Consider the following 15903-nt stretch of genomic DNA (forward strand, 5'->3'; position numbering starts at 1 on the left):
GCTGAGGGCAGACCTGACATTCCCGGTGCTGAGAGAAAGCCCGGGATGGGCAGGCGTCCCGTTGGCCCCGATCCCGCCGGGCCCGCCTCTCCCCGACCCCGGTCAGTTCCCGGGACCCGCCCCGCCCAGGTCCTGCCCCCGCCGGCCCCGCCCTCCCAGGGTGCCCTCCGCGCCCCGGGCCGCCTCCCCGCCGTCCCTGAGTCCCGCAGGCCCCGCGAACCCGCCGCACCCCCGTCCACACCCGCGGTCCCCGGGCGGCATGGCGCGCGCGGTGGGGCCCGAGCGGAGGCTGCTGGCCGTCTACACCGGCGGCACCATCGGCATGCGGAGCGAGCTGGGCGGTGAGTCCGACCCGGTGCCCCAGGCGGGGGCGGGAGCCTTGGGCCGTCCTGCACCCAAGGGGGCCGTGGGGGGGTCAGATCCGCACCTGGATGGATGTGGCGGGGGTGGGGGTGCGGGCTGGGGTACCTCTCCTTCCGTCCGGCCTTTCCAGGGCCGCAGCCGTCCCGGCGTTTGGAGCCGCCACCTGGAGAGAGGAGGTCGCGGCCCGTCCTCGCGTGGCGGTGCTCTCGGCAGCGCCTTGCGACCCTGGGGCCAGGCCCCCTGTGCTGCGCTGCGCCCCTCAGGGCCAGCGCCCTGGAGCCCTGGAATATGGGGCGAGAAGGCCCCAGGGCATCGCCTGCTTCCCCTGCCCCGGACACACAAGCCCGGAAGGCTTAGGAGGCTGCGAGGACCCCTCCCCAGCGACACCCGGCAGGCTGTCCCCATCCCCTGGGGTTCTGGTACTTCAATAGTGCCTGGCACCTGCGGGGACCCACACGTTCACACCCAAGGTGGCCTCAGAGCCTGCTTCCTCTGCCCGGGCTTGGACCTGGTTGATCAGAGACCAGCGATTGCACCTGGGCTGAGTTCTGCCTGGGTGGGGTCAGTGCTTGGGACAGGCACCGAGCGGAGCTCCAGGGGACTCCACACACTGCTGCCAGCCTGGGCTGGGCACAGGAAGGATGGTAGCTTGAGGAACCTGAGGCCACCAGAATGGGGAGAGGACGGTTGCACTGGAGCCCCCAGAATGCCCAGGCGCTCCCAGGAGGAGCCTGGGGCCCCCACGCGGGCGCTGCTGTGATGTGGTGCGCTCCCTCCTCGGGGCCAGGACAGCCCCCTCCGCCCATGTCCAACCTCTTTGCAACCCTCCACCTCCACTGGCTGCCTTTCCCTCAGGAGCCCTTTCAACTCCTCCTCCCACTCCCTGCTGCCCCGGCTGGCCCCTCTCCCCACACCCCTGCTTGTGCCCACCACAGTTCTCACTGCCGAGGCAGCTGGGACCCTCTCTGGCTCTGCCAGAGCCCCAGGGCCTCCCCTGGCAGGACCAGAACATTCTCTTGTCCCTTGCCAGTCTGCCAACCACTTCCCGGCCCCTCCTTTCCCTATCCATTCTCACGACCTGTTCCCCGGCAGCTGCCCCTCCCGGCCACCCCTTCATGCTGAAGTGGCCGCTCAGAAGCCGCCAGTACCCTCTCAGTGCTCTCAGATTCCACCCGCCGCACTGTGGATGGTGCAGACCCCTGGGGAGGCCCACTCTGTGCCCAGCCCAGGAGACAAAGCCCAGCAGGGCTTGCCTACGAGGGGCACAGGCACCAGGAACGTGGCTGTCCGGCTACCGGGAGCCTGTTCTGCCCTCTCCCTCTGCCTGTGACTGGGACAAAGTCCTTCACAGCTTGGCAAATGCTCCTGTGTGACACTCCACTGACAGAGTGACACGGTTCCTGTGCTTGGCCCTCGTAAGCCAGTGACAGAGGCTGCCATCAAAGGGTTGGCATGCATTAAGGAGCTAGTCCAGGGGGCGGGATTTGCCAGGGCCCAGCGTGTGGGTGGCGTGGAGTTTTGGGGTGGCCCAGGGAGGGCTTCTCTGAGGACACAAGGCCTGCAGGACAAAGGTGGGAGAGGGCCAGGAGAGAGCGGGGGAGCCCAGCGGGCTGGAGCCGGCCAGAGCTGCCTCCAGGTGGGGACTAGATCCTTGGACTCCGGGCCTCGTCTGACACCCTGACACTACCCCACCAGGCTTGGTGTGTGGCCACCTGCAGTTTCGTTGAGCTCAACACAAAGGTCTTGAGTGGCTGGAGCTGCAGGGACAGGCGGACTCTGACTGCAACCCCCCCACACCCGTTGTGCCGGAGCAGCCTGTGGGCACACTCACGTGTGCAATGTGTTTCTGCCTGTGAGGTCCCGTGTCTGGGTGGGGAACGAGAGGCTTCGATGTTGGAAACTGGGTGTGGGTACCAGTCTTCAGGCCTGACGCAGCCTCCTGAGAGCCCTCGGTGCTCCGTGCACTGGGTCGCCAGGCTCCGGACAGAGGGGGAGGCCAGCAGGCCCTGGCCTGTGTTCAGCAGCCTGTCCTCGTGTGGTTCCGAGGTCACTCCCAGCAGTTGCTAGCTGACCCATGTGGGGCGTCCGCTTCCAGGAACCTGCAGGAACGGGCCCCTCCCAAGCTCTCGTGAGCTCTGAGTAGCCAGCCTGTCCCAGCCAGTGAGGGCTCGCGTCAAGAACCCCTGTGGAGGCGAGGGTCTCTTATCACAGGAGGAGGCAGCATCTCCTGGCTCCACACTGCGGGCTTCCGGGAGGAAGCTGCTGTCAGCCCCAGGCCCTCCTGTGCCCCCATGGCTGGCATCCTCACTGCTCACCCTCTCCACTTCAGAAAGGCTTCTAGGGAGCACATGGGTTCAGCCCAGAGGATGAAAGGGGAAGAGACAGGAGATCTGGTCTCCACTGTCTCCCTGATGAGGGGGCCACCCACAGCCATGGAGCAGCGGGGAAGCCAGGGGCCGAGGCTGTGGGAGACCAGGGGCCCTCGTGTCAGCTTTGCTGTGTGACGGCAGCCAGGCGTCCTTCTGGGATGTGCAGAGCCTCATGGTGTGGGAAGTGATGAGGCTTCCAGGAGGGAGGGCAGCACTCACAGGCCAGGGAGGGAGCCAGGCCCCTCCACGCCCCCGTGAATGCTGAGGTCCAGCCCCGCCAGACATCAGTGATTTATTCCCTCCGCACTGCTGACGTGGGCTCTGGCCTTCCCGGGGAGGTGCGAGGGGAGTGCTGGGTTTGCCACAGTAAAGCTGCTTGGTTGCTGTTGGAATGGCTTCTGCGCCTGCTGGTCAGCAGTGGCCTGTGGGTGGAATGCTGCACACCTGGGGCCCTGCCAGAGTTCAGGGAGGGCAGAGGCGATGCCAGCGGGCACAGCCCTAGACCCACCCCTTCTCTGAGTTCATCAGAGGTTTCACAGGTCAAAGGGCATAGTGAATCCAAAAAGAGCTGATAACCCCAAGCCGAGGCTGGCATTAGTGGCCACGTTCTGCACAGCTGAGACTTTTGAAGGCTTCCTGTGCAAGCTGGGAGCCCCACCTGCTTGCCAGCCTGCCCGAGTCCCTCCTGAGCCTGGCTCCTGGCAGGCACAGCAGGGAGGGCAGAGCTTTGGGGCCAGGCAGCTAAGAGCAGCTCCCTGCCCACTGGCCACAAGGGTGCCAGCAGCCGATGGAGTGACGCCCGTGGCTTCTCGGTCACTGCAGTGGCCTCTGTGCTCTTGGCCTGGCCCTCCTTCCCGAATGGGTGCTACATGTTCACAGGCTCTATGCCTAAGCTTGGCTTCACGGCACCCACTGTCCTAGTCAGCAAAGCCTCCCTTCCAGGTGCTTGGCTGAGGGCCTAGGAGTTTCTGGGTCACCAGTGAACTAAAGCACCTGCCTGGCTGGGCTGGGGAAGAGGTCCCAGGCAGGGGCCAGACGGTTCAGGTTCTGGGCTCTTGAAGCTTTTGGAGGGCCCTCACTGAGAAAGTAATACAAGTTACAAAATCAGAGTTAGATGTGAGAGCCGGTGTTTGTTTAAAACAATAAAAGAAATTGCCCTGGCTGACCAGGCACGATGGCTCACTCCTGTAATCCCAGCACTTTGGGAGGCCAAGATGGGCGGGTCACCTGAGGTCAGGAGTTCTAGACCAGCCATGGACAACATGGTGAAACACTGTCTCTACTAAAAATACAAAAAAAAAAAAAAAAATAGCCAAATGTGGTGGCGGGCACCTGTGGTCCCAGCTACTGGGGAGGCTGAGGCAGGAGAATTGCTTTGAACCTGGGAGGCGGAGATTGCAGTGAGCCGAGATAGTGCCACTGCACTCAAGCCTAGGTGACAGAGCGAGAACCTGTCTCAAACAAACAAAACAAATTGGTGCCCTACACACCTGCTGGAATGCCTGCTGACGCTCACAACTGACTGCTGGGGGAGGGGTCGGAGCCCCAGCCTCAGAACGTGGTCCACTCGCAGCTTGGCAAGAAAAATTTACTGGCGACAGTATAGGTTTGAATTTGGCCGGGCACGATGGCTCATACCTGTAATTCCAACAATTTGGGAAGCCAAGGTGGGCAGATCACTTGAGGTCAGGAGTTTGAGACCAGCCTGGCCAACAGGGTGAAACCTCGTCCCTACTAAAAATACAAAATTAGCCAGGTGTGGTGGCACATGCCTATAATCCCAGCTACTCGGGAGGCTGAGGCAGGAGAACCGAGAATTGCTTGAGCCCTGGGGTTGGAGGCAACAGAGTGAGACTATCTCAAAAACAAAAAAAGGAAAAAAAAGAAATTGCCCAGAGCTCCTGGGATCAAATGATCGTCCTGCGTCAGCCTCCCAGAATTCTGGGATTACAGGCATGAGCCAAAACAACCCCTGCAAAAGCTCATGTGTAGAGTTTTGCTCAGAGAGAAGAGGACGCTGAGGGAGTTTAGTCTTTCTTTGGCCAATTTCCCTCCCCTGGCAGGGAAAGCAGGGCCCACGTCCTCCTCCGGCCTGGCCACGTCACCACTCTGCAGTGTTCCTGGAAGTTCCCGGAAGCCACTGCCCCACGAGCCACCTTGCACAACGTGAGCGTGGCCAAGACCAGACCACATGTGCCCTCTCCACCTTCCCACAAGCAGGTCCACAGACTTCCACAGACACTGCAGCTTCACCTGCCAGAGGATGGAGAGTGACATTTCGTTTCCTGCGGCCACTGTGCCGGCGGTTGAGCACCGCCGGAGGCCGGGGACTGAGAGGGGTTTTCCCAGGCTGAGCCAAGGTGCCACAGGGCTCCAATCCCTCTCGAGGCTCTGTGGGAGGAACCACCCTGCCACCTCTGCTGCGTGGTGGCTGCCGCACTCCTTGGCTTGTGGCTGCATCCCTGTAGTCATCCAGACCAGCATCTCTAAGGGCCGCTCTGCCCCGTTGTCACATGGCCTTCTCCTCTGTGTGGCCCGCCTGCCAGTGCCTTGTGGCCTCCCTCCTGTAAGGAAACGTGAGAGGCATTTAGGTCCCACCTGGACAGTTCAGGGCCAACTTCCGCCTCACGGCCCCTAACATCATCACATCCACAAAGACACTTCCATATGAGTTGACACCACAAGTGCAGAGGATTGGGACGTGGACATCTTTTTTATTTTTATGTATTTATTTAATTTTTTTGAGACAGAGTCTCACTCTGTCACCCAGGCTGGAGTGCAGTGGTGTGATCTTGGCTCACTGCAGCCTCCGCCTGCCAGGTTCAAGCGATTCTCCCGCCTCAGCCTCCCGAGTACCTGGGACTAGAGGCGCCCGCCGCCACACCCAGCTACTTTTTGTGTTTTTCGTAAAGACGGTTTCAACATGTTGGCCAGGCTGGTCTTGAATTCCTGACCTCAAGCAATCTGCCCACCTCGGCCTCCCAAAGTGTTGGGATTCCAGGCGCGAGGCATTGTGCCCGGCTCTGGGATGTGGACGTCTTCTGGGGTCTTTTTCCAGCCCACCACACATGAGACAGGGACACCTGTACGCATGTGGGGTGGGTGCTGAGCCCCCGGATGCTTGGGGTCTGAGGTTGGGCCCTTGGGGTTCACCAGGCGGCAAGTCCAGGCCTGTGTTTCGGCAGCCTGTGTCCCGGCTGTGCACTTGGCGCCTCAGAGGGTAGACGGGCAGATAGACACACGTGGGCTCCCCTGTCCACTGGCTGAGCCTGCTGGCGGGGATGATTTTGTCAACGGCTGCACCTCAGCTGACCTGCATCGTCCACTCCTCTGGAAATGTCCCGGGGGGCCCATGGGGCTATCGTGCAAGGCCAGGGGAGACCATGGGTGCCGCAAACCTCCACAGGGCCAATGGGCTGGTGTTCTGGGGCCAGCAACTTAGCAGTTGGAGATGTGGAGACCCGGCTGAGCCCAGCGGTGGAGGGGAACAGCGGGGAGGGGCACAGCTGGAGGGATATTAGAGGGGGCTGCTTTAACACCCAATTTTGGGGTTAATTTGCGAACTAGTGGCAGGAGATGGCTATGGTTGCAGAGGGCGAGGGGGGAAAGCAGGTGCCCCTGGCTGGGGCTGCAGGACAGGATGGGGCGTTGCTGCTGGGGGAGGGAAGGGAGGGCCAGGAGGGGGCTTTGGGGCTGGCTGGAGGCCCTGGAGGGGTGGCTGAGGGCTCAGGGCTTTGTACTGAGTGGCTGGCTCAAGGGAGTGAGTGGTGTGGCCAGGTGTCCATTTAGGGGACAGAACTGAGATGCAGAGGCTGCGGGAAGGTGGCACAGCTGCCGGGGTGGGGCCAACCTGTCTGTGCACTTGCGGTATGCTAGCCCCTCCAGGTCTGGGATCTGGGGGAGGGGCCTGGGCTGGACCCAGGGGAGTCACACACAGCCCGTGCCCTCTGGGAGCTTGAGGGCCAGTGAGGGAGCACGTGGGAACAGTACTACAGCCTGGGCATCTGGGAGGGCTTCCTGGTGGCGGTGCCCTAATCTGGGCCTTGAGGCACCTTCTGTGTGAGAAGTGGGGATGATCCCGCAGCACATCCACAGTGAGGTCAAGGCCGAGCCCCGGGGATCTTCATGGGGAGTGCAGACTGAGCATTTGGAGAAGGGGTGGGGGCAGGGGCAGGGCCTGGGTGGAGCCACTGGAGACCTGGGCAGAGCTCCTGGGGCTGTCCGGGTGCGAAATGAGGAATGACCCTGGGCTCCAAGGCTTCTAAACAGGGGTTAGCGGCCCCCACTCTGGGTCCCAGGGCAGGCGTGGCCCTTCCTCCCAGTCTCTGACTTTCATGGGGCTGGAGCCCCATTCCATAAGCTCCAGTCCTGCCCCTCAGTGAGGAGGCCATGGCTGCCGGCCCCTGACCCCACTCTGCACCTGGACTCTGCCTGCAGTGCTCGTGCCTGGGACGGGCCTGGCTGCCACCCTGAGGACGCTGCCCATGTTCCATGATGAGGAGCACGCCCGAGCCCTCGGCCTCCCTGAGGACACCCTGGTGCTGCCGTGAGTGTGGGATCCTCCCAGGCCCGGGCAGGGCATGGCTGCTGGGGGGCGCTGGCCAGGCCCACGTGAGCCATTTGCTCACCCCCATCTCCGACAGCCCCGCACCTTAGGGGGCTTTAGGACTGACCAGCAGCCGCCTTCCACCAGCGTCTGAGCCTCGAAGAGCTCTGGGAGGAGGGCAGGGCCTGTGGGTGCCCCTGTGCCTGGTCCCAACACCCCCAGCCAGGCTGGCTCGGCAAGTGTGATGGGGTGTCCCTGTCTAGGGACCCTGTATCTCAGGAGCCGGCTGTCCCAGGCAGCCTTGCCCTCAGCAGGGAGGTCCCTCCATTTCTCAGCTCTGGGCCTAGCTCCCTGAACTGATCCACACACAGCTGGGGTGAACTGGCAGTCGCCCTTGTGCCAACGCAGGCCAGCTTCCTCCAAGCATCCTCTCCTGCCTGGGCGGGGGCTGGTCCCAGCTGCCTCTCCGAGTGTCGGAAGAGGAATGCTGGGAGCGCCCTATCCTGGCCAAAGTCCTCGCCCCTGTGGGGCGCGCCAGGTGGGAGGGGGGCGCCAGGTGGGAGGGGGGCGCCAGGTGGGAGGGGGGCGCCAGGTGGGAGGGGGGCGCCAGGTGGGAGGGGGCGCCAGGTGGGAGGGGGCTCTAGGTGGGAGGGGGGCTCCAGGTGGGGAAGGGCTCCAGGTGGGGGGGCTCCAGCTGGGAGTGGAGGCTGGGCCCTGTAGCTGCGATGCTGAGAACTTGCTGTGTGCAGAGCCCTTGGTGTAGAGGCCCCAGCTAGCCAGAGGGGACAGAGCGGTCGGGGGATTTAGAGCAGGAGGAGGTGCAGAGCTGGAGCCTGCTGATCCTCCTACTGCTGCCGTCCCCGCAGCCCGGCCAGCCCCAACCAGAGGATCCTCTACACCGTGCTGGAGTGCCAGCCCCTCTTCGACTCCAGTGACATGACCATCGCTGAGTGGGTTCGCGTTGCCCAGACCATCGAGGTAGTGGGGCTGGGGAGTGCTGGGTGGGGCTCTGCGGTGTGGGCGGCACTGTGGAGAGTGGGTGAGGCTGTGGGATGTGGGCGGGGCTGTGGAGTGGGTGTGGCCGTGTTGCGTGGGTGGGGTGGTTGTGTGGGTGGGGCTGTGGCGTGTGGGTGGGGCTGCGGGTATGGGCGGGGCTGGCGGATGGGCAGTGGCCTGCAGAAACACTCTGGGACAGGTGAGGAGCTGGAGGGTCTGGGGTGGAGTCGGCGTGCCCAGCCTGGGATCTGGGAGCATCTGGAAATGGCGGCTTCAGGAAAGGGCAGGGTCCACTTGTCAGAGCTGGGGGCAAGGCTCTGAGGCCCTCTCCCCCATGCAAGCTGTGGATGGGCGTATAGGGCGACTTGCAGGCGAGGACACAGTGGGAACAGCTGTCTTAGCCTGTCCCTGTTAGTACCTGGGGTGTGGTGTGCAATGCTACCTCTAGGGCAGACAAGCTCCTGGCACCTGGCTGGTGACCTGCTCACTGCCCTCCATCTGTCCCCTCCCCAGTTGGGGCCTTGGTGGGTTTAGGACCACAGCAGTCTTGTGGTTTATAGCGACGCGTGTGCTCACCCTGCAGGCAGAACTGCTTCCTCCCCTGCAGGCAGAACCGCCCCCTCATCAGCTTCCCTCCTCCATTCTCTGCCATCATAGGACGCTGCCGTGTTACCTGAGCTGCCTCCACTGGGTGGGAGCCTCCTGTCCCTCCAGTCCCAATTCTCACCTGCTTCCCTTACAAACCCGCTGCTCCCCTGAGTGGGAACATCTGGGCTCCCCCTGCCCAGCAGTGGGGTAGGGGGCAGCACCACCCAGGACAGGCTGCTCCATTTGTGGCTGGCAGCCCCCACAGGCCAGGCCTGACTGCATTCGAGGCCCACCGAGGGTGCCCTGCCATCCTTGCTGCAGGGACGGGCCCTGCCCAGCCTCACAAAGGCCTCAGCGCAGGTGGCGCAGCCTGCCGTCTTTCCATGAGTGGCCAGCAGAGGGTGCCCTTCCCCTTCTCCACCTCAGCGCCTCTGCAGTTCCCAGGCCTACCAAGCTTGGTCTTTTAATGGCCCACCTGGAGGCCCAGGCTTGGTATGGGGCTCTGGGCTCTTGGAACGGTGGCCTGGCAGCCACTGCCTGGGCTAGCCACCCTCCGGGGGGTGGTGCCAGAGGACGTCCCTTCCTGGCCAGCCTCACTGCTGCCCTTCAGTGTCCTGCCCACCTGCCCAGGTCCAGATTCAGGCAACCTGCTGGATAACCTGCTGCCTCCTGGCCATGGCGGTGACTTGACCCTGCAGGGGTCCCTGTTCCTACCGTCGTGTCCTTGCCTGACCTGTGCTCTGGGCTGCGCGGCTCATGTACCTCCACAGCCCCGTGCTGCCATCGACAGGCGCTCCCACCCTTGAGGAATGCGCAGAGGCCCCTCGGAGGGACCCATTCTTGTGTGCTTTGAGGGGAGCCCCAACGTGGTGGGCGCACCTGAGTGGCACAGAAGCCTCGGGGCAGGGAGAGCGTGGGGGTCCGAGGACCCTGCGCCAGGGGCTCACCTTCCAGAGAGGGCCTTCTGGGCCGGCGTGCCATGCGCATCTCCCCCCGTCCCCCCTCCGCCTCTGGGCCCTCTCCCGCTGCTGCACCCTCCCCCACACCCACTCCCTGAGGGGCCAGCCTGCCTGAGCTCACCCCTTCTGCAGAGGCACTATGAGCAGTACCACGGCTTCGTGGTCATCCACGGCACGGACATCCGTGCTGTCTTTCATGCTGGAGAACCTGCAGAAGACCGTCATCCTCACCGTGGCCCAGGTAACCCCAGGGACCCAGGGCTCCTAGGAATCGGGGCTTCCTGAGGCCACAGGGCAGGTTGGTGCTGCGGGACCCTGAGCTTCCTGCTCAGCCCAGCAGCTCCTGAGGTCGCTGCTGCAGGGCCGGTGCCGGGGCTCTCGGCTGCTCAGGTCTCACCCAGATGCCGGCGCCACCTGCCCCAGGGGTGGAGTTCTCTGGGAGCTGTGAGGTCCCAAAGCACCCAGAGCCAGGCCCACCTCCGCCCGGGGGGCACCAGGCATCCCTTCCTCTCCTCGAAGCTGCTGCCCACCTCAATGTCCATGCAGCAGGGTGGCCAAACACAGAGGAGCCGTGGCCCCTCTCTCTGGCCTCTTTGGTCACCCTGCCTTGGTCCCGCTCTTTTCTCCGCCCACTGTGGTTCCAGGCAATGCCATCCTGGGGCCCCTGGCACACGATTTTCCCGCCTTTCTCACCCTCACCCTGCACAAATCCCACAAGCCATGGCCAGTGGCATAGTGTTCTGTAAACTGGATTTGTGGGCAGGGGGCAGGGAGGTCTGCTGGGAGCTGACTGGGGTCCCTGCTGCCTGTGGGTGGCAAGGGGCACCTGGGCCCTCTGGGATCCTTTCCCACAGCTGAGGCCAAGATCTCCTGTGGGGAACCAGTACCCGTGTCCCTTTGAGCTTGGTGGCAGCTCCAGAAAGCTCCATGGAGGCCCTCCTAGGAGGTCGGCCAGGTACATCGAGGGAGGTGGCTCAGTCACCCCCTTTCTGCTTGTCCGTCGACGTCTCCCTCTTCCCTCCAGGGTCTCCTGGGGCCAGCTGCTCACACCTGTTAGCGTCGGAGCAGTGCCTCCTGCCCCGGAGCCCATGAAGGAGGGACAGGGCTCAGGCTGCTTCTCCTCTTCCCAGACCTTCCCTAGCCCCGGGAGAGCGGAACATCCCCTGGGCCTTTCCATGGGGACCAAGGGCACATTGGCCCCAGGAACATTCACACACTTGTTTTCCTAACCCTGATGTTGGCCTGTGTTGGGGAAACTGAGGCTCATAGGCCAGGGGCTCACCCACAGCCATGAGCCACGTGAGAGCTGAGCCAGGGAGGACCCAGGGCCCAGGACTGCCACCCCCGGCCAGGGCTCTCTCCCTCCAGAGGCCCTGCACTGCCCACTGCCCGGCCACCTACCCCTGAGGACCCATGAAGAGACACGCTCCCTCCCCCCCCCGAGGCAGTCCTGCCCACCTGTGCCCTCCTGGGATGCGCTCCTTAGTCAACCACAAGGCATGCTTGCCCGTGCCAGACACAGGCAGCTGTGGGAGGGGCACTGTGCCTGGCACCCCCAGCAGTTCCTCCCCATCCCAGCCCACCCACCCCTCACCCTATCACCCTCTACTCAGCCCACAGTTCTGCTGGGATAGTGAGTGATCTGTCCCGAGGGACAGGTAGCCAGGCTGGGCAGCTGGGGTGGGAGGCCTGTGATGCGTTCTCCAGTATGGGGACCTGCTGGCCCTTGCTGACAGCACTGGGCACTGGGACCTGTAGAGGGAGCTGTTAGGTGGGTTGAGGCCCTGGGTGCAGGCTGCCATCGTCCTCAGGGACAGCTGTGGCTGGCGACCTTGGCACGGGCTTACTGCCCGGCTGCGCTGAGCGCCCCGTCCCCAGTACTCCCATCCCCAGGCTGCACCGAAGTCCAAGCCTGTCCTTCTCTCCCCAACGCCCTGCCCGGGGCTCCTGGGCTGGGCCTGGGCGTCTTCCTGGAGAGAAGAGCTGGGCATCCTGGGCTTCCTCCCCGGCCTCTCCCCCAGGTGCCCATCCACGCCCTGTGGAGCGATGGCCGTGAGAACCTGCTGGGCGCACTGCTCATGGCCGGCCAGTATGTGATTCCATAGGTACCCGCCCTGGTGCATGTGGAGGCGGGGCAGGGGCGGGTTCCGGAGAACAGCCGGGAAACAAAGTCCCCCAGCCCTTCCCCACACGCCACTGCCAAGAGCTGGGTGCACTGTCTTCTAGGTCTGATATCAGGGATATTTACGTTAGAGATATGTATGTAAGTTTCCAGAAAATTAGGCAGCCAGCATGGCTTTGAAGGGCACCATTTTCCCCCTTGCATGCCTTTCCCTGTTCCATGTGGTGTCCCAGGAAGACGTGTACGGAGATCTCCCCACCCTGGGGTGGGGGCTTTACCCAAGGCCCTTGAGCAGCTTGACTAGAGCCCGACACCGAGCAGGGGTCTGGGGGACTCCCATTCGCCATGGGCGGGGCCTCCAGATTAGCCGTGCCCGCTGCACTTTTGGGACGAGGTCCTGGGCTCCCTAAGGAGCAGGGGTGAGGGCAGTGGGCAGGCGGGAAGGGAGGGAAGGACGGTGCCCCACCTGCCGCCCAGCCACTGCACACCCCAGGCCCCTGCAGGCTCCGGTTGGCCCGGGGCTAGGTGGCAGGGCAGGGAAGGGCCTCAGGCAGGCAGTGCCTGCTCCTAGGAGAGTCTCTGTCTGCGATGGATGGGGTTACAGTCCTGCCTCCCCCTGGGTCTCAGCACCCCGTTGATGGCAGGGAGGAAGCTGAGGGCGGGGGGCTGGGGACAGGCTGATGGTCTCTCTGAGCACCGTGGCTCCTGTCCTGCAGGTCTGCCTCTTCTTCCAGAATCAGCTGTTTCGGGGCAACCGGACAACCAAGGTGGACGCTCGGAGGTTTGCGGCCTTCTGCTCCCCGAACCTGCCACCTCTGGCCACTGTGGGTGCTGATGTCACAAGTAAGCCCGGAGAGAACAGGGCCAGGTGCCTGCCCAGGGCCGGTGCCAGGGAAGGGCTGCTGCAGGGAGCTGGTGGCTGTGACTCGGCAGAATTAAAGGGCACCGTGCCTGGCTAGAACTTGGCCTGCCTTGGTTCTGCCCTGGCCTGTGGACAAGCACCCAGCATCTGGTTCTCAAGACAAGCTGTGCGTCAGATCTGGCTCCGTGGCAGACTTGCGTGTTGCCCCTGGGCCCCTCAGCAGGACAGGACAGAGGAAAATGCCTGGCTCTACAGGCGAGAAACTGAGGCAGAGAGAGGCAGGCTCCCATAGGGAGGCTCCGACGCAGGCCTGCGGGCTGACTCCTGTCCCGGCTCTCACCCGGTGCCTTCTTCCTGCTGCTGGCTCCGGCACCTTCTAGGGAGTGTGAGGCCAGTACACATCAGCGTGTCGGACGCGTCACAGCGCCGGGTCTCAGGGGCCTGGGCCAGGGCCCACTTGTTCACTGAGGGCCAGGGCAGCCCACAAGGCTTCTTGGAGGAGGTGGCTTGTGAGCTGGTGCTGGTGGGGTGCTTGCTTACTTGCCCATGCTGGATGAAGGTATGTGGCCCCTCCAGCCCAGGGGAAAGCAGCAGCTGGAGGTGTGGGTGGCTGCGCTGTGGTCCTGGCTCCCCCAGGGTGCCTGACTCACACCTTATCTGGGGCCCAGAGTGAAGTTTCTGCTGGTGGGTGGGCCCTGCCCATAGGGCACAAAGGCCCATGCTCTGGGTTCCAGGGACTCTGCCAGCACTGGTGCCAAGCCTGGGTAGCCTGCGAGGCTCAAGTCACACCGGCCTCAGGCCTGGGGTGGCAGAGCAGCTCCTGGGCACAGCATGAAGGCTGGGCTGGACGGGAGGCTGCCCCGGCCCCAGCCCCCACCGCCCAGAGTATTTCCCACATGCAGGTGGGTGTGGGAACCTGATGCCAGGCTGCTGGGCTGGTTCCGGCACCTGGTGTTGAGAAAGCCCAGGCTTTGCCCAGGGCGTAGCTGCTGAGGCCTTTGGGGAGAGGCGTGGCTTGGCAATGCGCATCCCCACTCTCCCTGAGCCAGCTGGGGCCGGGGTGCTGGCTGCCAGCACCCTGTCAAAGGCTTGTCCTGGGCTTTTTACCTATTGTCTGGGAAGGGAGGGCTGGCTGGTCCCGGAGTCACGGGCGGGTTTGGTGCTCCTGGCTGCAGTCAGCTTGGTGCCACGGGGTGGGGGCATGCGTGGGAGGCTTCGAGAAGCCCTGCTGGCCCTGTCCTTTCCCTGTGTCTGAGGAGACCACACTGTCACCCCCAGCCACACCCTGTATCCTTACCCTTCCGTGCTGAGCCCTGGCCCTGGCCCACCCTGCTGGGGCCCTTGGAGCAGAGGAGAGTGGAGAAGGGAGCATTGCTGTGTGGTCAGGCCAGGCCTGTCACTCACCAGCTGTGGTCACCCCAGTGCAGAGCCCCAGAGCCCTCCTTGTGCACTGGGAGAAGCCCCCTCCCTCCCAGACACGTCCCAGCCGCCCCAGCTGTGCCACCTCCAGCTCTGAGGCCCCAGACTATACCCTTTGGCTCTGGCACTAAAAGTTCCCTGTGAAACAGGGCCATGCCCCTCCTGGGGGCACAGGGGCCAAGCCAGCAGGCCTTGCCTGGCCATAGGGCCACCAGCCCTCCTCTCTGCCCCTGGGCATGGGGCAGTCTGTCCCTTGACCTCCAGGAGGCCTGAGTGGCAAGGACCGGGGCCGCAGGGGTGGCCTCCACAGGCTCTCAGGAGGTGAGGATGTGTGCAGGGCGGGCGCGGCCCTCTTTGTCCCCGCGTAGGCCCTCTTTGTCCCCGTAGGCCCTCTGTAGCCACAGCGCTTTATTGACGGCAGCAGGGCCTGTCTTCCCCGCTACCGATGCCTCATCTGCTGAGACGCGCGACCTTGGTTAAAGGACGTCTTGCCACGTTCGTGTGGGTCTGTGGCTGATGCCATGGCCTCTGGTGGGGTTGGGAGGCTCACGGCCGGGTCTCTGCTCCCACCCATCCCCAGCACCCCACATCTCCCCCTTCTACCCCACCATGCCAGGAAAGTCCTTTTATCTCATGCAAGCTGCTCTGGCAGAAGGGCCGGAGACGTGGGTGGGCATCCACCTGTGGGCGGGGGAAGAGCCCTGTGCGGGGATCCTGCTGCCCAGGTTCCTGTGCCGGCACTGTGCCGGGCACTCCAGGTGCCCAGGCCCTTCCCCACCCCAGGTCTCGTTTCTCTGGGCTGGGCTCTCAGGCCTCCAGGATGCTGACTGCCCTGGGCAGGCTCTGACGCCCCTCAGTGCGGTGGGAGTCCTGGTGTCCAGCCCTGCTCAGAGGGAGGTTTCTGTGAGTGTGCGTAGCGGCTGAGGGAACGAGCCCTGTCTTCCCCACTGGCCTCTGAGGGGTTGGGGGCTGGGCTTGTGGCATCTGCCCCCCACCCCAACCCACAGTGGAGTGGGAAGGTCGGGAGAGCCCTGGGGGTCAAGTGCTGCCAGAGCGGCGGCCTTCAGCTCAAGGACAGGCGGGCCCTCGGGGAGCTCCTCTGCATCGCCGGGTTTGAGGGGCACTGGCCCTATGTATCCACTGCTCTCCCCTTTCCCTGGGCCCTGCACCACTGCCAACACCTGCCCTGGGCCTGGGGAGGAGGTGATGGGCGCACATTAGGATTTTGGGGAGAATCAGATGGAGGCCTTCTCTCCCCAGAGGTGAGGGGTCCGAAAGACCATTCATTCACTCACTTATCCACTCATTCATCCACTCACTCATTCACTCCCTCATCCACTCCCTCACCCATCCACTCCCTCATCCACTCCCTCATCCACTCACTCCCTCATCCACTCCCTCATCCACTCACTCACCCACCCACTCCCTCATCCACTCCCTCCCTCATCCACTCACTCATCCACTCCCTCACCCACTCACTCCCTCATCCACTCCCTCATCCACTCCCTCATCCACTCCCTCATCCACTCCCTCACTCATCCACTCACTCACCCACACACTCCCTCATCCACTCACTCATCCACACACTCCCTCATCCACTCCCTCATCCACCCACTCACCCACCCACTCCCTCATCCACCCACTCCCTCATCCACTCCCTCATCCACCCACTCACCCAC

General features: G+C 63.7%; 1 protein-coding gene across 1 annotated transcript in view; it reads left to right on the forward strand.

Annotated features, from left to right (window-relative positions):
- The first annotated feature begins 259 nt into the window (after window positions 1-259).
- The window catches only part of ASPG (asparaginase), a 26818-nt gene continuing 11174 nt past the window's right edge, over window positions 260-15903 (forward strand). Inside the window, 11 exon segments of the mRNA XM_037730255.1 lie at window positions 260-341; window positions 7170-7278; window positions 8145-8256; window positions 9954-10000; window positions 10002-10062; window positions 11843-11926; window positions 12660-12786; window positions 13186-13364; window positions 14612-14699; window positions 14841-15127; window positions 15232-15357. Of these exon segments, the coding sequence (XP_037586183.1) occupies window positions 260-341; window positions 7170-7278; window positions 8145-8256; window positions 9954-10000; window positions 10002-10062; window positions 11843-11926; window positions 12660-12786; window positions 13186-13364; window positions 14612-14699; window positions 14841-15127; window positions 15232-15357 (1302 nt within the window).

Source organism: Cebus imitator, unplaced genomic scaffold (assembly GCF_001604975.1).
Source record: "Cebus imitator isolate Cc_AM_T3 unplaced genomic scaffold, Cebus_imitator-1.0 Scaffold338, whole genome shotgun sequence".
Taxonomy (NCBI): Eukaryota; Metazoa; Chordata; class Mammalia; order Primates; family Cebidae; genus Cebus; species Cebus imitator.